The 25,662-nt window shown below is 48.0% G+C and overlaps 1 protein-coding gene across 1 annotated transcript; it reads right to left on the reverse strand.

The window, feature by feature from the left end:
- Nucleotides 1-209: 209 nt before the first annotated feature.
- LOC144163711 (uncharacterized) lies at nucleotides 210-25,438 on the reverse strand. The gene is made up of 4 exons (XM_077694463.1): nucleotides 25,364-25,438; nucleotides 22,539-22,776; nucleotides 2,908-3,142; nucleotides 210-540 (listed from the first exon to the last, which is right to left on the reverse strand). Exons 1-4 carry the CDS (start codon nucleotides 25,436-25,438, stop codon nucleotides 375-377), a joined length of 714 nt encoding a protein of 237 aa, XP_077550589.1. The 3' UTR covers nucleotides 210-374.
- Between the last annotated feature and the right edge of the window lie 224 nt (nucleotides 25,439-25,662).

The following is a 25,662-nucleotide window of genomic DNA, read 5'->3' on the forward strand; positions in this document are numbered from 1 at the left end:
GAGAGAGTAAGCAAGCTTTTATTACCATACTTACACGTGGCCAAGCAAATCACGGAAGGTTGACGTTTTTCACCCGGCAGGATGAGATCCATGCTGGAGCTTAGAAATATTTGGCCTTACACTTGTTATTCAAGCAAAATTTGGGACAGTTTTACTGCCACGACAGTCGTGCGAGACCAATTATTGTTTTCGAGCTTTATTTCCTGTTTTGTCTTCTAAGCAGCAGCTTACACTCTCACGGCATTTCTGTAGTGCTTCTTGCTTATTCCCACGCATAGTGAGAATAGTGTAGGGAGAGTGGCCCTCGAAGTAGTGTGCAGATCACTGAGCAAGAAGGGTGGTTGGGCCTTGAGTGACGCCCGCTGTTTCCTAGTTCACGCCAGCGAGCGGTTAATGGCCGACAGCCGGACCTTCCACGCGGCAGCGTTGAACGGGCACTTTCCAGCCCGGTTGAAGGCATCGCAGTCCCCGCCGGCTTCACCCAGCTGGCGCGCAGTGCGTAGGCTTCTGCTCAGCAAAACCTCGTCCATGAAGGTCAGGCTGCGCATTAAAAACCTACGTCACTTATTACACTGGAAACATCTTTCGCGATCGTCGGATAAGTATTTGGCGTCAATGGTTCGACAACAACAGGTTCAGGTAAGGACAGGACTAACAACAGGCCTACAAAGTTGTCAGTTTGTCCTGGTCACGGGCACAGCCAGGGGAGAGGGGAGGGGGCATGTTTCGGTGTCAGAACACCTCCCGAACTTTTTCGAGCACCGGATCCCTCTCTCTCCCTTTCTTTCACCCTTTCTTGCCTATATTACCCACACACCGAATCGATATACTATACTGTAAAAAGCAAAACAGGAACGGTGTCGGTTTATTAAAGCCGAAAAACGGCTGAAATTTTGTTGGATAGCAGGACCTCTTACTCTTTTTTTGTACCGGAGGCGTATAACACCAACAGAAAAATATTTATGGCTATTTGTTAGTACTGATCCAGGTACTAACATTAGTGAGAGCACAACGGAACTGAAACTTTTCAATGCGCTGGAAACCTTTTCGTATTTAAGGTAAAACATTATTTTACATCGGTGTGTTGACTGGGCCTTCCTTTGAAGCGTTACGTTCAATGAGTGAGACAAAATTGTTGTGTCTGGGTTGAGCGTAAGAGCGGAGAACAGTGGGCACCCGGGGGTTGACACCTCGCCAACATGCATTAACTAAGCTGTAAATGACGTCAACGGACGACAGCATTCGTTTCCGCCGCCTATGCCATGATGCCGCTTCTTAACGCCGCTGTCCCATTTCTCGCTCCACTTGTGCCCGTCACCCTCTTCTGATTACTACTCATCCTTATCGCCCCCTCCTATGTCTTCCTCGCCTTCTGCCTCCGCTCCGTCTTCGCCCTCTCTTAACCCCTCTCACTCCCCATTCCTCCTCCTCTTAACTCCCTCACCCATTCTAACTTCTCTATCCCTACTCTTCCCTCGAAATATCTTCTGCTACCCTCCTTCTTACCTCTTCCTTCTCCCATTTCCTTCCCCTTTCCAGATCCCTTCTCCGCTTCACTGACCATTAGCGGGTCACTTGTTGGCAACCGCTGTCAAATGACAGGCCCACTAAATAGAAAACTCCGGTAACATTACCCGCTCATTCCAGTGACAGACCGACATGACAAATTTTCGCGTCAACATGGCCTTGTAAGAGCGAAGACAGTCTTACAGACAGTGATTACCGAGAACCGTTTACTCCGCACTGACTGGGCGGGCAGTTGAAAGAAACGTAGTATCAGAGAGACTCGTGGTGAGCCGCTGATCTGCGGCCCCTATCGTTTAGGCAGCTGTAATATTGAACTTGGGGCATGTATGCCTTGGTACGCTGGTTGTAACTGCTTCTAATACAACTACGTCAGGACATAATACATCTAATTCAGCATGAGCAACATCGAAATAAAGCGCTACAAATGTCTGTAACAGGATTAGGAAACACGTCCTCTTCTTTCTGACAATTCGAGTTGGGTGTAGCGACGGAAATACGACTCAGGCCGTCAGAAAAAGCAAATGTGTCCCCAAAACGCTCAATGTCCTGTTGCCGCGATGAAGCCCGAATAATCAATCGTGTCCGAAGAAGTAGGCGCCCGAAAAATCGGTCGCCAACTGTAATAATACGGGCAGTCCTACAATCGATGAACCTACAATAACACGAGATAAACTACCGCTCTATCATCATGGCGCCTACGCTTAATGTTATAGCGCCACTATAAGCTTCACTTCCTTTATACTTCATCATCGTCATCATCGTCATCATCATCATCAGACTGTTTGTGTCCACTGCAGGACGAAAGCCTCTCCCAAATATTTCCAGCCACGCCTGTTGAGTGCCAACTTAGTGCATGTTTTCCCCTAAAATTTTGGTAGCTCGTCTCGCCAACGAGCTCTCGGCCGACCCCTAGTGTGTTTGCAGTTTTTTGGCAGGGAGTCTGTCAAACGGATGGTCCACCTGTTGTGCCTCATACGCATTAAGTGACCAGCCCATCCCCATTTCCTCCGCTTAATTTGAACTAGAATGTCCTCCACCTTGGTCTCTTCCCTCATCCATGCGGCTGTTTTCGTATCCCTCAACGTGACCCCTAGCATTCGAAGAAGGGCGCTTGTCTTTATCTACTGCGTCCCTGTTTTTTTCTGCGCTGGAGATGAACCCTAGCATTCGGAATTCCATGGCGAGTTGTGCCGATCCAACTTTGGTTTCCAGTCGTTCGGTGAGACCCCAAGTTTGGCGAGACCCCAAGCGCAACCCTTAGCTGGGTCTTTTGCAAAACATCTGTGATGTCTTTGGGAATGTTATCCAAAACCAAGCCGCTCCATGCTTCCGCAGTGCCTTCTGGTGATTGATACAAAGGTCAAGGACGAAGAGGTCTACCTGAGCATCGAGTCGAACACTTCGACGGGCCCCGCCTGGCGACGCTGCTTCCCGTGCGCCTGCGCAGAGGAGGCCCCCTCGGAGGAGGGGAAGGAGGAGGACGCGCCCACACGGCCCACGGAGCACATGGCCACCTTGAGGCAGGCGTCCGGGTCTACGTTGTAGCGGCGCAGCACTGCCTCGAAGCGCGCACCCACGCTGTCCTCGTCGGTCTGGTTTCCACCACCCAGCCAGCCTGCGAGGAGGCAAACGAATAGCGCACTGGAACGAAGTGAATGTATGTATATGAAACGAGTAGAGGCAATAATGCTCATTTAAAGGCCTATCTGACGCCCCTTTCTCCGTCAGCAACGTACGCCTGCCACCCGCTGCACACGTGAGTGGCGTCATGTTGGGTCTCGAATTGGCCGCGCTAACGGATATCTCTTCCCCATTCCCCTTCTTGCAGAGTAGCATGTCGACGTACGCACGTTGGCGAACCTCTCTGCATTTCCTTCTTTAATAAAGAGCTTCTCTCTCTCTCTCTCTCTCTCTCTCTCTCTCTTTTTCTCTCTCTAAGGCCGAGAGGGAGAGGGAGCACACTGGTGTGCTTGCGCCAGTCCGTCTTGCGCTCCCTTGTTGGTTCTTGTTGCGTCCTTGTTGCGTCCTTGTTGGTTCGTTGGCCCGGGGAAATCAAGAATATGAAACACCAAATCGACCAAGCATCAACGTTCGTCACGTTAGGATGGCATCGCCATCATTAGCCTGTGTCCACTGCAGGGCGAAGTCCTCTCCCAAAGATCTCCATCCACGTCTATCGAGTGCTCGCTGAATCCACCCTTTGCCTCCGAATTTTGCTCCATCGATTCCTTGGCCGAATCCTATTGCGCTTTCTGTATATTGGCCGCCACTCCATCACACGGATGGTCCCCAGCTGTGCCTCATGCTTTACGTGTACCGCCCATTCCCAAAGCTTAACGAATGTTTTCCACACTATATAGTTTGATACCTGATCCACGGCGCTGTTTCACTATCCTGAAGTGTGAAAGCTAGTACAGCTCGTTTGAGCGATATAAGTTTCCTTTCAAGTCGCTTAGAAATCGTTCTCTCGCCTTCCCTTCGTTGGGATTTATACTGTTGAATGAACACGAAGATGGAATGTATTTGGGAAGTGAAATGCCATTTCACGCTGTAACCTAGTTGGCAACACGGTAACCTGAAGCTCCATTTTCCTTATTGTAGCTGGACTTGTTCCAGAGTTTCCCACCGAACCGCTTCCCTTCTAAGCCAACAAAGCATCAGTGAAAAAACAAGAGAGCGGGAGACAAAACTTTATTTCAAGCAAGGTAGGTGCGGTATTGAGATTATTTCTACAACTTCCTGTTCAAACCAAAGAAGAGTGCATCCAACCTTCTGTGGCATAAAACGTTGACCAAAGAGCATGCAGCTGCTACTTGTTGCTCATTTTGGTGAGTGGGAGAGTTTCAGTGTTTTAGTACTGAATGGGAGAATGCGAGAGTTTCAGAACGTATGTTGTAAACTTCTTAGCGGGACCGGCGTTTGACAGCGTTGCCCAGTCGCTTGTCAGAACTTGTGGGGGTGAGAGTTACGCGGGAAATTTGGTTAGCAAACGTGTCATTTTGTGCAATTAGGCGCTCTTTGCCCCGTACAGATGCTAATTTCTCTTCACACTGGGGGGCGGCTTGCTAGTTTTGATATCCTATTCCCTTCTCTTTTCGCATGTAGGTAAGCAATGTTGGCGTCGGCGTCAGTTCAGATTGTAAAGGCGCGCGGGTGTGATCGCATCAGCTCTGAGCGCGGCTCGTGGCCGTGTCTGCCGAGCAACGTGCTAACACCGACGTGGAGAGAAGGAACTACGCTGCAGAGGCTCGATGCCTGCTGAAATTCTACATCCTTTCTCTCTTCGCCGTAGCATAAATGTCTGGGAGACGCCTACTGGCACGCCTCCCCCTTTCCATAGCCTGGTTGTATTGGCGGCCGATTCTATTTTTAGGACGAAGAAAACGTGGCGCAAACTAGACGTAGACGAAAGAAACGAGCTAAGACGTATGTCTTACCTCGTTTTTTTCGTCTACGTCTAGTTTTCGCCGCGTTTTCTTCTTCCTAAAAATATGTACCAACTAGCTGAGCTTTGTTAGGCCGATTCTAGCTTCAGCTAGATGGACGATCCTTCTTATGACTTCTGCGTCATCGTTTCAGGTTCGCGGTGAGGAAGTCCTTTTGCGAGCGGTCAGCCACCGCTAATCCGTACGGTCAACGCCCACACACAAAAAAAGTTGGCGCAACTTCAACTAGGGGTGCAAGTCTGAGAAACAGCAGAGCTGGTAGTCCCGCTCCATTCGCCGGACACCCGGCTGTTGCACCTAACATGGATTTCCTAACTTGGCGGTGACTCTCCGAGACTCGGATTGTCTTGTCCGCAGCCTTCCACATCTCTCCCAAAGTGAACCGCGTTAGCACGCGCTACAACCCGCGGCAACCGGCTCCTCGAACTCGGCGTCTGTAGACGAACTCGGCGTCTGTGCACTCCCCACTTCAGGCGCGAGCGCACGTGAACTGGCGAAGAGAAGAGCATGCAAGATATCCCGTCACAAACGCTTGGCAGAGTGTTCTCGAAGGGCGCCCTTACAAAAATGGATTTTGAGTTTCAATTATTTTTCTGTTGAGTTTTTATTGAATCAACAGAAACTTAATTCAAACTCAATTGGCTATTGAGATGTGTCAGAACAAACTCAAAAGGATTTTTATTGAGAAAACGCAACACAAAACCAATTGACACCAGTCAATTGAAACTCGTTGGAGAACCAATGGACAAAACTAATCAGGCTCAAACATACACTTTGAAGGGTTATTTTTTTCAGCGCTGCCCACTGTGTCTACGGAATTAAGACTACTAGGTTACTTTTATACTTTTTTATTTTACATTGACATTTCTATTGAGTGCAGTCAATAAAAAGTCAACAAGGTTTCAATAGACAAACCTCAACAGAATGTCAAATGTCTTCCTTTAATTGAAACTCAATAGAGTGTCTACTGACAAAACTAAGTAGGATTGAGAGTCGAACTAGTTGGTGAACGTACATTGTTGAAAATTATACCGGTGTCCTTCTTTCTTTTCCATGTTTTATGGTTCGCGCTTAATTTTCAACACTGATGAAACTCCGTAGGGTAATTTAGTAGCCTTTACCAGCAGCATATCTTTGCACAAATAATAATTATACCTGCTAAGTGGGGAAATCAATTGTATTAGACAATTTTTTAATGCATTTCCTCAAATACTGCCGCAACATGGTTTGCACAAAACAATGGAGGTAATAAACATTGACAAATGCACAAAACAATGGAGGTAATAAACATTGACAAAACTCCAGTGACTCATCTCTTCTGGCACGTGACTCCCGCGGAAACGTTTCCTTGCTATAGCAGCTGATTTTCTTCTTTATACCTTAGCACACATTGACATAATGGGTGAGCAATCGCCAGTACTGCTAAGGTTCCGCTTTGGGGCGCTTTAGCGGCAGTGGAGATATTCGAAGTCAGTCTTCCGGGAAGGTTGGTGTGGAATCATGAAGCATGCATATCTCGGCCGGGAAAAAACAGAAAGGCGGGGAGGGGGGGGGGGGGGGGACTACACATCTCGGGTCCCAGTTCTGGGGACAAAAAAAAAGTCATAACTCCTCCTACTTCTTTTCACACATACAATGCTGTGATACGTTGTGTTCCGGGGGGGCGGGGGGAAGGAGGTAGATTTAAAAAGTCATTTCATCTGCTACATCTACAAAAGTCATATGTGACACCGCATCCTAGTGCGATAATTCAGTGTTTTCCTGTGGAGGCACGATAATAACAGCACTGTTTTGCAGAAATGAATAGTTATCTCACAAACCCAAACGCGAAAGAATATTCCAGTAACGAAAATGTGCGTATACATACTCAGAAAAAAAATAGCAAAACGTTGTTGTAAATCACTACACGTCGAAAAAAGAACAATTAAATTTTTGTATACAGCGAACTTTTAAAACAAGCCTTCAAATCAAGCGAACGCAAGCTTGGCCTCATCGTCGTTCACTCGTGAACTTCATTAGGGTAGCCAGAACTACACCCCGCCGTGGTCTGAGCCCAAGGACGCGAGTTCAGTTCCCCATCGCGGAGAACGCTTTTCTCTTGGAGGCAAAAAGCGAAAACGCCAATGTGTTCGAGATTTAGGCGCACGTTAAGACCCCGGGCTCGGGCTGTGAATCCGGGGCCCTCCACTGCTGCGGGCCTTATCGCCAGTGTAGCGTCGGCGCCTTAAATTTCGTAGTCAAACAAATCAATATACCTCGCATACATAACTTTCCTTGAGGATACCGTGAACTGTCTACGATAACAACTGTAGAACTGCAGTGTGGAATACAGAGAATCACGCAAGGAGCAAACGCGCATCTATGTTCTATTCAGTGTTGTACACGTTCCTCTAAAATAGGAACGAAAGCTCGTTCCTCGTTCCTTGCCAATTTTGAAACGAGTTCCCGTTACAAGTTCCTTTATTGCGAAAGGAACGCGTTCCAGCTCCACTTCCAAAATTGGAACGCGTCGTTACATTAACGTTACAATTAGGTGTTTAAATTAAAATATAGTGTCGGATAATCCTGGGGCGAAATTAAGTAAGACATTTAAAACTCACATCGAACTACGTATATTATACGAATATTAACACCACCGGTAGCAGATTATCTGGAGATAAAGATAATCAAAAGAAACGCTCCTAGGCGAATTTTTTCTGGGAGCACCGGTCAAACTCCAGACGGCTCTAGGACATTTCGGTGCAGGACATTTCGGTGCGGAAATTTCCGTGTATGGACATATCGGTGTACGGACATATCGGTGTACGGGCGTTTCGGTGCACGGACATTTCGGTGTACGGACATTTCGGTGTACGGACATTTCAGCGACCAAACTATCAGGGGCTCGCCTGTTTGCGGCAGCCGTTATATTTTTATTTCCGCTTAACGTGGGTTATGGACAACAATCTGGAGCAGTGAATTTATTTTTTTGAGTCATGCTATGTTTGATCTTTGCCACGTGTTTTTAGAAATTCTACATTTGTATATTTTTGTTTAACACCTCTTCCTGGGGACACCTGTTATGCAGCCGATTGAATTCTTTGGTAACACTTAAAGTATTAGGGTTGTTTAAGTGGTAACACTTAAAGTATTAGGGTTGTTCACATGAATGTTAAAATAACAAAAAAATGGTTGAACGGGTCCGAATCAACAACGTTAATTTTTACCATCTGCTACAAAAATTGGGTTTCACGTGGCAATGCTCCGCCAGGGTTTAGCGTTCGTTTCTACGAACGGCGGCGCAAGCACAAGTCTCGAACGTAAAATCATATCAAGTCACGAAATTGCAATATTAAAGATAAAATGTTCAAAGAATGCCTGGGACATCCGCTCAATCAAAATGTCTGGGCCAAGACGTCGTGCACCAAAATGTCCGTGCACAGAAATGTCCACACCGAGACGTCCTGGACCGAAATGTCCGACACCGAAATGTCCGGATCCAGTTTAGCAGTCCGTCCGTTTCGTTGGCTACGTTTTTACCGGGTTGCCGGAACCGGTCTTCTCTTGAGCGCGCGGAAGGGCGAGAAGGAAGGGTGCGGAGGCACTGACATGGCGAAGGCAGGCCCGCGGGACAAATCCCCCTACCGCGACGAATGCCCAAGTGCCCAGCCGGGTCCCGGTCAACCCAGTAACGACACATACGACAGAACGGACGGACGGACTGCTAAAACTCTCTATTCTTTCCCCGCCAGGGAACAATTCTATCGGCCAAACGCGCATCCTGGCCTTCCCAGACAAACGATGAAGGGTGAAAAGCATTCCCGCGGTTACGCTATTCACCCGTCGAACGCCGCGTAAGCAACCAGCATGAAAGCAAGCACAAGCTGCGGCCTGCTGCGTGGTTATTCTTCTGCCTTTGACAATCGAGGAAGCACGTACGGCTGAAGGGCGGGCAAACTGACCAGCTTATAGGAAGAGGAACCGAGTAGTGACTTGTGGATTTTTGTACTCGAGTCTTGGCATCAAAAACAGCCAAATCCTAGCATGTAACGGCAGGAACGCCGTTCCTGCCGTTCCTTCAAAAACGTAACGAGTTACCGTTACAGTTCCACCGAGCCTTAATGGAACAGTGGCGTTCCTCCGCTCCTCCAAAAAGGAACTAGTTCCAGGAACGCCGTTACTTGTAACGCCGTTCCGTACAACACTGGTTCTATTAAAACAGGTGAAAACAGTTCTTTCACGGCAAAAGAAATCTGTACTCGTAAGCGGAAGAGACTTTCATAAGGCGCCCCCGCTCACACGAACTAAACGAACAAACGAAGAAAAAAGAGAAGACAAACTGAAGCGCTGATTAACAACTCATCTCTACTGCACAGGGACACAAAAAGAAAGAACGAGCCTGACCCTGCTGCACGTCACTACAAAAAAAAAAGAAAACAAAATAGAGAAACCGAACAAATTAGTGAGCTGGCGTGCCGCTTGTTACACTCCGAGCCGCTTTCTCGCTAACAAAAGTATTTTAAAGATGTCAACGCGTCCGCGGAATGTTTCTCAAACACAAGCGCCTCACAGATATCCTGCGCCCGCAAGCAGACCACGAACTTCAAAGCTGTTTTGAAGGATTCTCTCTTCTGCTGCCATTCGCCGAGGCGGGGAACTTGGAAGGGCGCGGGCGCCCGGACACAAAAGACGTACCATCCACCTCCACACCCGCCGATAACCAGTTCTTCTGGTTCCTCTGGCATCCTCCCACGCTAAGCTGAAGTGACCGCGCTGTCGCGACATGGCCTCCGAGATTCCCCGCGAATGTCTAGTACGCTGAGTTGCCACTGCCGCCAGTGGCGCTAACAGCCAACATCGCGACCTCGGCGGAGTTCGGTTATCTGCAAAATAATATTACTGCTGCTCGACGGGTTGGTAATAATTCTATAAACAATGATCGTAAATATTAACATAGGACTCACAAGCCGCCGTCGGTTTTTTTTAATATCTCGTGTCAATGTTTTCACGCTCAATTTTTCACAAGAATGCGTAGCCGTGGCATAGCCATCGCAAACCGACTCGAAGCCAAGCCAAAGTCGCTTGTTCGCAGTCCCGGATGTGCGGGCACCAACGCTGTGCGGTCGTTCTCACTGTTCTGTGCAAATTTACAGCTTTGCTCGTGTTGTTGACGATTTATGTGCCATGTGCGAATCTTTTCAACGAGCATCGAAGGTCAGACATTGCAGTGCAGCTGGCGATACATCGAATTTATTGAAGGAAAAGCCATCGTATGCGCTTTTCTACCGCCGGTGAACATCCTTTGTGTCGTGTTGTGTCTGTGCGCTGTGATCGTACGGTGAAGAAGCTTGCGAAGTGAGGTGTTACCTTCCCTGTTAGCCACGCTTTGGAATCCGTCAAATTCACCACGCTGGGAGCGCCGCTGGGAGCGACGTTGTTATAAGGTAAGTTTATTCTTTCCGAGCGCTCCTGTGCAGTGCGCGTCAGGCTTGTCAAGGGCAAGCGAGCGCGCGGCTTCGGAGCATGCTGGCGACATCTGCTGATAGCTGCTGGGTTAGAGATAGCTTGCCATTGCGCGTGCGTGGATCTCGGACAGGCCCTGGCCGGTCGTCGTTCAGCTTTGGCCTCTAAAATTTGGAGACACCACCACCCGCAACGGGTGCTTGTTTTCTTCGTGCCAGCCGTGAGCGGTGACGCCGGAGATCAGTGCGTAATTTGACGCGGTGCATTATCACCCCAGGGACTTACGTAATCGCACAACAGGTTCGACCGAAAGCCCTGCAGTGAATTCTTGTTGCGTGCTTTCCGTTTGGTGCGCTTGAGATGCAGAAGATTGGCGCTCGTTGCTTTATGCGATTACGTAACTGCCTGCGATAAACGCGTCAAACGGCGCGTCTATCTGGCCTGTCACCGCTCATGGCTGGCACTGGGGAAGACCAGTGCCCCTCGTGGGTGGTGGCGTCTGCAAATAAGAGTGGCCCATGCGAAATGACGACCGGCCCGACCCTGTCCGAGATCCGCGCACGCGCAATGGCAAGCTATCTCTAACCCAGCAGTTATCAGCAGATGTCGCCAGCACGCTCCGGAGCCGTGCGCTCGCTTGCCCTAGACAAGCCTGACGCACACTGTACATTTCATCATGACAAATGTTGTGCAGACCTACCTGAATGGCGATACTCACGACTTGGTTATTTGTCGGTATATGAACAGTGTTTTTATTCCCGCCGTCTCCAGATCGACCTAATGGGTATGATTTCACTTCAGCCTTGCAAAAATACTGTACGTAAGTGTAACAAATTGAAGGGGGAGGCTATTGTACCGGCACACAACATTTTGACATCAATCAGTGTTTTACTGTCTTCCGCGCTGCTGTATTGCTTTCGCGTGTTCTATATTTGTATGTATCTTAAGCTAAAGATCTAACAAAACCTTTGAAGGCAATTGACGAATGAATAAAATCCCAGATGCAGTGCCGCTACAGAACGGAGCAGCAGCCATGAATTACCTAGTACGAAGTGTCATAAAAAAAGAAAGAACACCATGATGAAGATAAATAAAATGTTTGACGAACGAAGTTAACGAAAATGAAAAAAAAAATGAAAGAGGTTGAACCGAACAAGTGCCTGTCGGATCAATACCAGACGCACGAATACTGCGCCATGCAAGCACACCTGACAGCGCTAGGCTGAGAGGCAGATCTACCAGTCACAAACAGGATAGTGTGTTCAACCAGTTAGGAGACATGGCGGTAAAATATACTTGCAAGCTAAAGTGCTGGCAGCCAGCAATATATTTGCGTATTAATTTGAACGATTGCTTGGAGAAAGAGCGTTCCCTGAGTGCAGAGCAGTGACAAATGTGGCCTAAACCGTACTTCATTCCAGCTAAAAAAATAATGCCCAAGAATATAACAAATTCATTGATTGCTTTTGGAAAATAGAGACTATGTATCCGCAGAAGGTAGGGTTTGAACCCAAAACATCTTTACACAAGTCTGACGTGTTACCTCGGCACCCTAAAGGCAAGCAGACACTTTGGCTTTAAAACCAATGCAGAAAAAAACCTGCTGCGTTAGTAGTAGTTGGAAACAGACTGCACACTGTTGTCATATATTAGTCTTTTACCATTAAGTGCCAATTCTCTCGATGTATCTTTACGTGAATTTCTCATTTGCCAATTTTTGTCACAGGTGCTAGGCAGGTTGTGCTAGAACATGCACAGGCGTCAAACTTTCAAACTGATAAATACCAGTTTTGACTTAAGCACTTGCTCGACTTGCTAGCGTAAATTGAAATTTGCCATTGCTTCTAATCACAACCTGCTGACTGCCTTTCTCGGAGCAGTTTTGAATAAGTTGGGCTGAATGTGGTGTGAGGAATAGCAAAATCACTGAATAACATTTTGGCTGAATGAGGCATCAGACGTGCCACTGACTGATGCTACACTGGCATTGCGCGAGGGCTTAGTCAATCTGTTTTGACAAATGTTCTGCCTCTAGGAATTACCCAAGTGATTGGTCGGCATGGTATCACTATACTGTTTTAGTGCTGCTAGTGTATAGAAAATCTCGCCAAGCAAAAGGATACAAGCTTTTAAATTATTTCTCATTTACAGAAACTGATGTTTTTCCCCTCACCAAACAAAACTGTTTCGTGTTCTCCTTGTGTGTAAACTGGCATTAGACGGCCTTGTTATACTGGTATACCCCTCTGGCATTGTTATGATGAAGGCAAAAATGTGGATATACCCATGTCTCATATGATCCCTTTAAGCTGCTGCTTAGTGCTACTTGTTTGGTAAACGTACTGCAAGGCACACACCATACTTCAGCGTTACAAGAGTGTAAAAGACTGCGAAATTCAAGTTATGCATTTTTCCTGTCACGTTCTTTTTGGCCCGTTTTTTTCCATCACGGTTCATGTATTTTTTTCCACTAGTCGGTAAGCACAAAGTATTATGTGCTCATCCATTCATAAAGCCATTTGCGATGATTGTCTGATGTAGTAACTTTAGATTACAGTACCATCTGATCCTAGTTTTTAATCAAGGCTTGTTTTGTAAACAAGTTCATGCAAGTTGACAATTTTCTAATTTTGTTTTACGAGATTTCAAGCATTAAAATTTCAAAAAACAAAATCCACAGGTTGACAGGTATGCTTTTGCACAGGTTTGGGGTTTCTCGTGTCAGGTAGTGACTCAACCAGTCTTGATAGGCCTATTTGGATTTCTTTTGGGCCTGAAAGATGTGAAAGACACGATTACGGACCCATGCGGGTGATTTTTTGGCCCCCTGCCGCCTTGAAACATAGTCGTTCCTGTAGATTTCAGACGCCTTAATGCGGAAGGCATTCAACTAAAGGCATTCCACTCCCTACCAATTGTAGAATAAATTGATGCGGCTAGCTTGGCTTACGGCATTAAAATCTGAGGAAAGCTTATACATTTGTTGAACTGCTATCTCCCTGCTTTCCAAACGTACAAGCCAGGTAACTTTTAAAATAGCCAGGTACTTAAACCAGCATGCTTAATGAGAAGGGATGCAATCATCATTTCGTACTTGACTGGTGCAAACAAACAAGTCTGTTTCTTGTATTTTGCAGGCTACACAGTCAAGTAGGCAAGTGGACCCTGCGAGGCTCCAGCCCTCCCGTGATGCTTTCGTGAGCAATAAAGCAAGCTTTGCCATGCAACACCTCACTATTTCGCCTGCTCATTGCACACCTTGACGACAGTTTTTAGAATGTTTTTGCAATATTGAAGCAGACTTAGTATATATTTAGTACAGTTAACTGAACTTTACTATGCAATTGTTGAAATAACTTGACAAAAAACTAACAGGAAATCAAACGGGCTGTCTTGAATATGCTCAGTAGGTTTTCATTTGACATTTCTCAACAGGAGAATGAATAGAGAGTCAACACAGACTCAACTGGAACTCAACAGACTTTTCTGAATAGACTTTCAATTGACACGTCACAACAGGAACTCAACAGGAAAAGTGTATTGAGACTCAACAGAAAGTCAATTGGAAATCAACAGACATGTTGACTATAGTCAATAGACTTTCAAATGAAACTCAGCGTTGAGTTTCAATTGAAACGCGGTGGCCAATTTTCAACGAGAACTCAATACAAAATTTCTATTCAAAGTCAATTGACTGTCAACACAATGTACTGAGTAAAGTCAATTGACTTTCAATTCAATCTCAATAACCATTTTTGTAAGGGCGAGTTGGGCTATGACGCGGGCGCTCGTCACGAGGCGCACGCTCACGCGCGCTTAGTATTTTTCTTATTTTTGCGAGCTCCTCACGTGGCACGGGCCCACGCACACGCCTCGACGGCGCCGGGCGCTCCTCTTAGACGCACGCTCAAGTGCGCTCGGTAGTTTTTCTTGGTATTTTTTAGGCGAATGCAGATGGATCAGCTCAGTGAGTCGAGTAACACTCTCGCATTAAATCCCTGTCCGATCCTCGTTTCGTGCCTCGTGAGGCTTCTTTTTCTCCGCTTTCTCTCGCAGCGTTTAAATTCGAGAGCACTCATCATTATCCTACTAATGGCTTGGACATTGCAAGCAGTGTGTTTCAAGTGGAAAGTTTGACATTGATTATCCAATGTTCCCCGATTACCGTCTGGCAACACGTCCATTATGAGAGATCACATCCTATTCGGGTTGGTGGCGTGGTACAGTGACCAACAAGTCAAGGAATGTGGATAAGTCGTTAAGGGGGAGCAAGAGCACTGGGGAACGACTTGATCCCGAGTAAAACATGATCTGTCGGTGATTTTTGTTAAAATGGCAAGAAACAGGCTGTTCAACTGATGAGAGCGTTTGATTTCAACATGTAGTTTTTTAAACTAGGCGGCCCATGCCACACGACTAAGTTGTACCTTTATCTGCGCCTGCGACAAGTGACTTAACCTGTTTTAATTAGCCCTGACGCGAATGACAGGTACTCAAGAGGAGTTTTAGAGGATCCAAGGTGCACAACTGCTTCCTCACATTTTGTGGCGTTTTTTGGACGACTGCAACACCTTTTAGAGAAGACCAGTTTAGACAGAGGTCCCTTTTAAATATGGACACCACATGTTTAAAGTATGGATAAGGATGTGGTGTTCCTCCCTCCTAGAAAACGACCCCAAAACAATCGCCTCCCTAATTCCCTGGCGGGGCTCGCAGTCCGTCCCTAATGCCAGTCTATCACGTGCATATTTCTCTCGTACGCATACCGTCAAACACAATTATGTTCGATTTACCCATTCAGATGCTGCGGGATTAAAACCGATGCCATGGTATATTTAAGGGGGCCGTGAAGAACAAATACGATTTTTCTTGATTAAAGAAGACAGTTTTGCCCGGATTACAATGACACGAATTTTATCGCCAACTCTGAACAAATAATGGCGGCATTAATGAAAACGATGAAGCAGTGGCGACCCTCCCTCCCTCCCCCCCCCGCCACTTTCCCGGAATTTGTCTATGACGCTACAGAATATTGTATGTGAGATTGTCGGCAGCCGACCTTAGCCACCACCGAGAGACATGGCTGGGTGACTGTAGGGGGGGCCTCTGATTCTGTTTGTTTGCGTCACTTGCATTGCAATGCACAGGCAACTCACTGATACCAGTGTTTTTAATCCTCGAACGTGATACGTCAGTACTGCCCGTATCACGTCACTGCAGTGTCAAATTTGAGTTTTCAGATATATTCGTTGCGTTGTTCTTTTGGTTGAGAAAACGGGTTTCGTGATGGGGATGGGGTTTAGTGAGTTGCCAAAGTCAAATTGAACGAAGTTGCATTTTGTCTTTGTTAAGGCTACTTAATCACACCATGCCTTAGAATCAGGATGGCATCTACCATGGCGACGCGTAGCGACCGCCGGTGTCGACAAGACAACCGGAAGAGGGGGCGTTAAGAAGGCCGTGGGCGCTGTCGTAGTGGCGGTAGTGGCTGCGCCCGCCCTGGACGCGGGTGGCGACGCCAGCAGGCTCACGTTGATGGCCAGCCGCAGGTGTGGAAGGGGCCGGAAGGATCCGCTCAACGTCAACGCTGGCCACACCACTCCCTCCACGTGACAATGCGTGGGCGGGCCCCGTCAGGGAAAGGGGGAACCGAATGTCTTTGTGCGCTTACAGGCACCCAGGAGGAACCAAAAAAAAATCAAAGCCCGTTTCTGGAGAACAAGATGGTTAAAACGCGAAGCCCTCTTTCCATGCAACCTGAGTCAAAGTCACAGTCCAAAATCGAAACTGTTTCGACCGTGTGGGAATGACGCCATTGAATTGACCTCGGCTTCATAACGCGATGGACCTAGGTTTGATTCGGACCACGGGACACTTTTTAAGAGCTCGATGTGCCTTCGCTTATCGTCATCACTGTTCTGTGAAGCCACTGTGTAAAACTGGCTTCCCTGTAGTGCGTTTTTACGCGGACACGCACGCTGTTATGCAACGCTTCGCCTTAAAAAATGCAAGATGACCCGCGCTTGGTAATTCAGCGTGCTCTCTTGGGCTTTTACGGCTTTCCGTAATAATTCGGGGTTGGAATTAGTGGAGTTCGTTCACAAGTCTGCGTAAACCGTCAGTGTATGCCCTAGGTCAAAAATATGCCGCAACATGACAAGGTGCAAATCACGTGCTTATAGCAAGGACAGCTTCACGCATTTCCGACGCGAGAGCTCTAGCGAGAGCAAATCTCGAAGCCTTGGGCGGCTTGGAATGTGCGTGGTGTGCTTCCGCAATCGGCTGAAATTGCAGTAGCCAGCCATTAATGTCGAAAGTGTGTGTGTATGTGCGTACTCTTTGGGATTCTGTTCTACGTTTTCTGACAGCATAAAGCCGAGATTTTGGACCAGTGGGCACCGTTCGACATCCGGTTGTACGCATGACGGGGTCAACGCATCGATGTTTACGACGTGATTCAACCAAGCTAATAACCAACGTTTCGTCGTATTCTTTTTTCTCGTATTTCTGTCAGTGCAGCACTACCTTTTCAATTAAATGCACTGTTACTTAACTTGCGTTAATTAAAATACACGTGTCAATCTGCGAACTATTTGCTTTCCAGTCAACGTCCAACCATTTTTTTTTCTTCCAAGCTTGAATAAATCTGCCTTGACTAGACTCGTAAGCGGTTGTATTTATTCGGGAGATGCATTAAATACAAATGCAACCAGAAGTAGGAAACGCCATCGGATTGTGTTGGGGTAAATCGTGCCAAATGTTTCATCACAAGTTATTTCTGGGCGGGAAAATGGTTCTGTGGGCGCTGCCATGCGCGTTTACAATTATTGATCAGAACACACAGTGCTTCCAGTATTGGTCACGCTATAACCGCTGCCGCATCGGCTCTGGTCTCCGGCTTGTCCCAGTGTTCCGTTCGAGCGCATTTCAGTGGCCAGAGCACCACGCGTTTCAGTGTCCACTGTTCCCCAAAGCTCTCGCCTCGGGCGTATTCTCGTGTTAAATGTGCTTCCGCGTACACCGTGTACTTTCGACGGTCCAATATCTGATTATGACGATGAAGGCTGGATCCCCGGGACGCTGTATTTAGCGATATGGATGAGGTGCATAGATTCATGCGGGTTTATATCCTTACCTTCGCTCTTGCACGATGAAGGCCTCTCCAAATATTCCTTATCACGAGTCAGTCAGGTTCATTCTTTACCCGCGAATTTTCTCCTTCATCCATACTGTGACTACAGGGCGATGTGCTTGAAGACCTGCAACACCTCATCTGTGATTGTGCGTGACACAAAGAGCGTGTCTCTCAGTGTCTCTGGGCCGGCCGCTTTAGCTAAGTCTAGAACTGATGGACGTATTAGGTCGTTGCGGTTGCTGCAAACGTGCCTCTTGGGCTACAAAAGCCTTATTGGCCTACGTAAAGATACAAGTCTTGATCAGACCTTGTTAAAATAATATGTTCTTTTTCATCATTATATTCATCATTGTTACCGCATTCATCTGTCGTAGTAGGCCACACAGCTTGGCTCGGCTGACAGGGCCAGGTTCATAAAGGTCCACGACTTCATAAAGGCCCAAAAAGTTAAAGGCCCATAAAGGTCCATAAAGATAAAAGGTCCATAAAGCCAGCTTCATAAAGGTCCATAAAGATGATAAAGAATATCTCTCCCTCACTCTCTCTCTTTCCCTTCCATAGAATATTTGGTACTTCCCCATTCTGTCGGCTTCCCTCTTCAGCTATCAAAAGTCAGGTATTGGGGATCGCAACAATACTTGTATTTGTCGCTGTGCAAGTTTTGAGAAAACTATACATTTACACATAGTTTTAGTGATAATAGTTCATTGCAAATGAACTATTGACGAAGGCGCAGCCATATACGATAACTTCGTTGCATCAGCCTAAATCAGCATTGAAAAACTACGCAAGCGATAACAAGTATTGACCGTATTCGGTGAGCAAATTTAAAAAATGTCACCCGTGTACTTGGGACTCCAGCCGACTGTTTACGTCGTGAGCTTTGAGTAACTTTATTATACAAAACTTTACAAGTAAAATAATTGTTCAAAATAAAAATACATGTCCATTGTTTTTAGAAAAAGAATTTCGTTCTGTATCAACAAAAACACGAAAACAATTTTCGTTATTGTTGCGTTGTTTCGCGCCTTGTTTCATTCACCTCTCTACTTAAAAGTCGGAAGTGTGACGGTCCAGCTGTTCGCTGTGCACTTTCGGTCTTTAGTTTGCAACGGAGATCTGCAGGTTCTGCGGTCCTGAGAGTACGTTCGCAGTTCAGCAGTGTTTTGTTTTGAGCCTTTGTGAAGGGAGTTTGTTTCCAACCCAAGACATTTGTTGCGTAGTTTATTGAAGACAGGGGTTTAACACTTATTGGGTACATTTCGCTATTTAGGGCAGCGCTGTTAACGCCAAACGCTGCGCCCGAATAGCTGTTTTTACATTGAAGCTCTCTACGTCTCAAAAGCATCAGATTATCTCCGGCAACAGAGCGATGTAGACCAGAATCGGACGCAGCGTAGCGATACCCTGCGGTGCCCACTTCAAACCCCAGGTTCGTAAAACAGTGCGCCACACCTTACGCTTATTTCAAAATCTTAATTATGTCAAATTACCTATGTCGTCTAGTTTTTGGTGACCGATTCGTGAAGGGTTTCAGGCGTACTTGTTCTTGAAGTTGGTGAGTCCACTCTGCTGTCTGTCGTTTCGGTGAGTTTAGATATATCTGCCCGGAATATATTTGTCTTCCCATATGTGGGAAAGCAGGAAGCCTACCGGAAAGCCGGCTCGCCGAAAATGATACCGCGGTGAAGAAAAAACGAATAGCTCACTTTAGCCAGCGTCGCGCATGCACGGCGAAATTCGTTCTCCCGCAGTCGGTAGTCGTACCGACTAGTCATGTTTTCAGTCGCCGCGGATGACGGATGCGGTGGGCATGCCAGGCCCAACTTCAAACGGCATGGCTAGCATTCGGTGGCCGCTAGCGAATCGCTCAGTCATTGATTGATTGATTGTGGTGTTTAACGCGCCGACGCAACGCAGGCGATGAGGCGCGCCGTAGTGGATGGCTCCGGATTAATTTTGACCACCAGCACTCTACGAAAAAAATGATGTGGTAGTTTCTCCCTTAGGGGGTAACAGGAATGTATCATATATTGCTCCCTAAGAGGTAGAAAGATTCTCCCTATAAGAGGGAGGAGCGCGTTTCTCCCCCTAAGAGTGGAGGAAGATTTCCCCCTTTCGTGAGCTAATGGAGGAGCGTTCCTCCCCTGGCGGCGGTACCCGTGTAAGGCTTGTTATGCGAGGAAGGCCTAGCGAGCTGATCGGTTTGAGGATCCAGGAAGTACAAATAGGTATGTGATTGTGGTTGTTTGCGCTTAAAATGCGCTAAAATGCCCAAAACATTGCCTACCGCGCACCAGAACTGCAGTTAGTAAGCCATGACGGCAATCCCACATGCGCGATTTGCATCCGTCCCGCTAAGCGCTCCGTCTATGCGTTTAGCGCGAACGCGCCGCTGTAAACAGAGGAGTCATAACGATTGAATGCATAATGCTGCCTTCATTTCGCAAACGCTTGTAATCCTGCCGTTCACCGACTCACGAGATCACAAGCATCCAATGCGGCCGTTAGAGAACGACTAGTTGTGGTTAGTCGCCTTACCTTCCTGCAACTGATGCATCTAAACGCAGATCGTCTGCAATCGTGCAGCTCGCCGCAAAGGCGGTGCAGGCGGTACAGAAAACGGATCCGCCGCATCTGTCCGAGCGAGGAGATGACACTGCTCCCCATCTAGCGAGCTGGAAGTAAAGCAGTCCTACCGTTTAAAATAACCGATAGATGAAGCAAAAAAAAAAACACTTGTGGAGGAGGAGGGGAAGCTGCTAAGCATCACTATCACTTGGCGCTTGCATCAAAGCGTTTGCTCTATGGCTAACATAGCAACGTTACAGAGTCCGATCAAGCGACTTTAGAGGCCGCACGCTGGAGGGCACAAATTGGGAAGAAACATAGGGCAACGCAGCAACATACACTTCATTGAAGGCATTGCCAACGCAGAATACACGCAGCAGACAACAGCGCAGATATACATAATACACGTATACATACACATTGCAAACACATAGTACACTTTTCACGTGTCCACAAACCACAAGTACACCATAAGCGACAACAAAGTATTTAACACTCATTGTAGAGCGTGCAAGTAGGAACAATGAGCTTGTTGGTTGTTTCGAATAACCCGCAGCAATGCGTGAGTCTCACCTGTGTTTTGTGTTTCGGCAAATGTAACTCGTGCAATTGGAACCTATTATTAGTTTCAGGTTTTGTAAGAAGTAGTAGAATAGCTCAAAGAAGAAAAAACGTGTAACGAAACAGTAGGGCTCGTATGTTTGAGTAATGACACTCATTGCCTTGCCTTCGCTCTTCTAGCGAAGAGCGCAGCGCTGGTCTGGCAACCATTGATAGACGGCAGCGGAAATGCTATCGCAGGGCTCCTTTGGTTGTTGGTCACTGATACATTGGTTGTTGGTCACTGATACATCAGTATGCTGCCGTCCGTGTTTGTTCATGAAGAAAGGGGCAGTTTAGTATAATCGCTGTTCTCTTTTACCGTTCGGAATGAGAAGAAAGCGTCCACAAATGCGGTGGTAACGTTGAACTGGGCGCACGCGAGTCGCACCCAGCAAGCATACCCCAAATGTGCGCGAAACACACGGCTGGAGAAGCGTGCGTTTGCGTGGCCAGGACACGGTGATAAAAAAAAGCAGTGAGAGGACAAGGAAGCACCACATGACAGGGGCGATGCTGCATAGAATAATCGCGTCCGCCCGATCGGCGAAAGCCGTTGTACAACGAAGAATGGTTTCGTTGTCGGCGTCGGCTCCGACGGCAGATCGCAGACGACAGGGGAGAACGTATGACCCCCGTGTCCGTGTTATGTGAAGGCCGTACAGAGGGCGCCACGTGTCATGAGCTAAAGGGAGAAAGTCGCTGGGCTGCTGGGGGAGAAAACCCGCATTTTCCTCCCTATTTCTACCTTTTTTTCTTAGAGTGATGGGGATCCCTAACGTGCGCTGAAATCTAGTCATCAGACGGCCGATATCGGGCAATACGAAACATAACAAAAGAGTGTCCTTCGCGCATGAAAATGAAGAAATCCCATTGAAAACCTCGCTTTCACACTTGACCCTCATGAGCACCAACATGAATGGTGAGTGCATCAGCCCTGTGCTAGATCTAGAATTCCCCCTCGACGACGAAGTACCGCTATCGCGTCTTAAATCTTAGGACAAGAATGCCGGCGCCTTCCGCAATGTTTTATGCTGATATACGCTTTGGCTGAAAGGCTTGCCATAGTGGGAAGGCGGCTGATTAATTTATACGCACTGAGGACCTTCAACCTGCCTAGAAATATCGTGCACTGGGCATTTGTATGGCCACCACGGCGGGATCAACGGCTCTATAACAATAACCGCCGGTATAGCGGCAGCATAATAAGCCAGGTAATTTAGCAAAACTTGTTGCAGGGCTGGTTGGCTCATAATTTTTAAATATGTTAGGCGCAAAAACCAAGACAAGAAGCATGCTAGACCCTTTGTGGACTGTGCATAGGCGTCGTGTATCAAATTGCACTTAAATGCGAGAAAGTTTCTGTTGGCCAGACCGGCCGATGTATCAACGACCGAACACGCGGGAACATGAATTGTCGATAAAAAATAAAGGAAATGCACATTTGCCCGCGCATTGCGAAGCGTACAAATGTGAGCCACTTCTGGGTAAGATTAAGATTCTGGGTAGGAGCAGAGATGCGTCCGCTCGGGAGCTGGTGGAAGCATTTTATATCAAGCAAAATGGCGATAATTGTATAAGTAATACGTCGGTGGTCCTTTTACACTCGGGGAGATTTTTTTTTCGAGCGTTTCGGTTGATTGACACATATGCGTACCTGATACCCTACTGTGGAACATGCTGCGCATACCCCAATTTGTTATTAGAGATCAGTTGAAAGTTAGCGCTTGTGCTGTCTCCTTCGCTGCCTACCGTCTTTGGGTTTTGCGCTCAAGCTATTTAAGAGAAATTATCAGCCATTTGCCACCAGCGCGTACCTGGCACGAGTCCGACGTGTCCGAGCGTGCCTGGGAACCAGTAGAGCAGGGCGGCCGCGCTGGTGAAGAGCACCGCCAGGCCCCCCAACACGTTGTAGCCCAGGTGCGCACCGAGCGCTGCCAGCGCCGACTGCAGCGCCGGACGCAGCATGCGGCTCAGCACGGGAAGCGCCTGGCGAACCTGCGGCAGAACGTACACAATGCTTTGTGTGTATTGTTGGGAATGACCTTCCCAGCGCTGCTCCCAGGTTGTGACTCGCATCCAGCTCGTCACCGATGTTGGGAATCAGCCATCCCGACGCTGTCACCGCTGTTGGGTGGGACTAGGCCCTCTCACAGCAGCCTACAATGTTGCGACTGGCCGTCGAAGCGCAGTCACCGGTGTAGCGGCGTTACCTTGCTCCGTCCGCTATCGACGCGGCGCAGAGCAGAGCGAATAAGTTCTCGAGACAACGAAAAGTTCAAGTGAACTTTATATACGGTATGTACAAGGGTAAGCAAACGTTACGTGACTCGCACAAAGGCGACAGCACCTCTCCACTCGGTGCCTCCGAAGAGTCTGGTGCCGAAGAATGCCGCGGAGAAGGGTGACGATACTCGATCCGGGCGGGTTTTCATACCCCCGGAAGATCGTTGGAGCCCCGTGAAGTTTGAATCGCTCCAATCGCTCTCGCTGGCTGAACTTCGCGGGGGCGGCGTCCCGAACCCTGCAGCAGCGTCGGCCACGGCCGGGCTAGAGCAGCGGACGCCGCCGCTGTAGCCCGGCCGTGAGTCTGGAGAAAGAAAGCGGAGAGGAGCGTCTTTCGAAGGGTGAGACAGCGGAACCTAGCCATCCTGATGTGCTAGATTGGTGTTACACCACCGGGCGACACTAGCTCAGACACCGAAACAATTCGGCATGTTAGCTTGATGATTCCCATGTATGCCGGTTTAAACTACTTAGTCTAGTAAGTTTCAGAATTACGAGAAAGGGGAGGGAAGTTTTATAATCGCTATTTGTCGGAACCAGTTGGTCCTTTCGCCTTTTGTCATACCTCTAAAACACAACCGAATTGATATTCACCAGATTAGAAAACAAAGTCCCATTCGTCGCAAGCCGTGAGCAAAAGGTAACGTTTCTCTATCGGCCAGATGTTGTTTGAACATTTTGTTTTCCGGCCCTGCAAACCAATCCCTAACGTATGTTTGCCGTAGGAGCACCTAATTCCGTCGGGTGCGGGTTACCCAGCAGGTGCTGTCGAACAAGTTAATCAAGCCGTGCGAAGGAAGCGCGCAATGGACGCGAAGGCGCGCTAAAACAGGCCCAAAGCAATAACCGTCGGTAAACAGATGACAAAGCCGTACTGCCGACGCGCCCACCGGCACCTCCGTGTGGGGAACGCTGGGTAAATCTGCCGTGCCATCTACAGTGTGCTCCGTGAGTGAAATACTCCCCCGCGAAATAACCGTTGGCTGGTTGAGGTAGAAAGCTTTGCTTTAAAATATGAATGCATAACCAACAAAAATAACCTTATTTCATTTAGTTATATACGCTGGATTCGTTCTAATGACAGCATTATTTCTAAAAGTCAACGCATTAAAACGCAAGCAAGTTCCGCATAATACGTAAAGCGCAATGCTTGTGACCTGCACGGCACTAAACCATATTTGTTTTCAAATCCAAATTCTTCCTATGGGCTCGATTTAAATCTTCCTTATTCAAAATAATGTTGCTGGAAATTGATTCGGGCCACGAATTTTTCAGTTATCAATTGATCCCATAAGCAGCTAGTGGTCCCAGGCCACAGCCTTAGGCTAAACCATGGTGTAAGACATGCGGATTGGTGATGAGCCAATTAAAACCTTCTGTGCGTGAATGACATGACCCGCATACATAAGCACTGAAAGAAACGGAAATTGTTCAGGTTTAACACCTCTAGACGCAGCTATCTCGAACGAGAGCACAGGCTTTCCACATACTGTTGCGTGAAAGTTCGTCTTTGCTTGAGATTTTGAAGCCTGACATGTTGTCATATCTACGGGATGACTGGATTCGTCCTCTGGCTTGCGCTGAAGCGCACACTCAAACAGTCCAGCCGACGCTGAGCGATCAAGCGCAGGTAATGCAGCCGTCTCCCCCTCGCCCAGTCACGTGATACTGCAAAAGCGAGGCTCCGAGCGAGAGTAGCGATAAGAGGGCGCAGCTTGCGTGCCGGTGGGTGAACGTCCCTTGCGAGGCGATGAACAACACTGATGTTGAATTCCAATGGCAGATTTGGAGCACTTTCGGAGCAACTTTTCTGCTCTGTCTGGAGCAGACACGTTCCAATGGCAGATCGGGGGCAACCAAATCCTGTTCCAGTGGCAGATCGGGAGCGCAGCCACAACCGAGATCGCTCCGTGGAGCAAGAAAAGTTGCTCGGCCTAAATCGGCCGAGTCGGCTGGGACTCACTCGGCTTACTTTTACCGCGTGACGTCGCCAACGTCGCCGCCGTCTGCACTTCCGGCCAGTGCACGCCTTCTCTGCCTTCTCCAGCTGCGCAGATGAACGCGCCCGCGGGAACCAGAGTACAGACAATTTCCGGAAGGCGCGACGCAAAGGATGCTGGGGATTTCCTGTTCCCGTGACGGTTCGGCACTTTGGTCCGGCGGGAGCGGCTGCGTTCCTAAGGCAGCTCCGGAGTACCTGCTCTTCGCGGAGTCGGCGCGCTCCCCGGTGGAGCACGGTGACCGCTCCGGATCTGCCATTGGAATTCAACATGAAAGATGTAGCGTGGTGAAGCTTTCGCTCCAAAAAAAAAGCTCAGCTTCGACGCTCATTTTCCCTGCCTCTCCGTGCACTCACCTCGTTCAGCTGCAGGTCCTGCGCAGCCAGGTCTCCGGAAGCCGCCACGTCCTTCGACGCTGCAGGCGTCACCATGAGCGCCGCAAGCGACGCTCCAACCAGGCACACGCTCCAACAACGCATCCTCTCTCCTCTCCGGTCTTTACTCCTCGGGTCGGGGCGCCTGCCCCACGACCAAGCGGACAAACACGGATTTTAAGACGAACGAAGAAGTTCTTCGCTTCAGCATCGCACCCCGTGCACCGATAATCCCTTCCGTGTAAAAGGAATTATGAAGGCGAAATGGAACAGTGCTTAAA

This window comes from Haemaphysalis longicornis, unplaced genomic scaffold, assembly GCF_048455015.1.
Source record: "Haemaphysalis longicornis isolate Haplotype H1 unplaced genomic scaffold, Haemaphysalis longicornis Haplotype H1 scaffold_13, whole genome shotgun sequence".
Classification (NCBI taxonomy): domain Eukaryota; kingdom Metazoa; phylum Arthropoda; class Arachnida; order Ixodida; family Ixodidae; genus Haemaphysalis; species Haemaphysalis longicornis.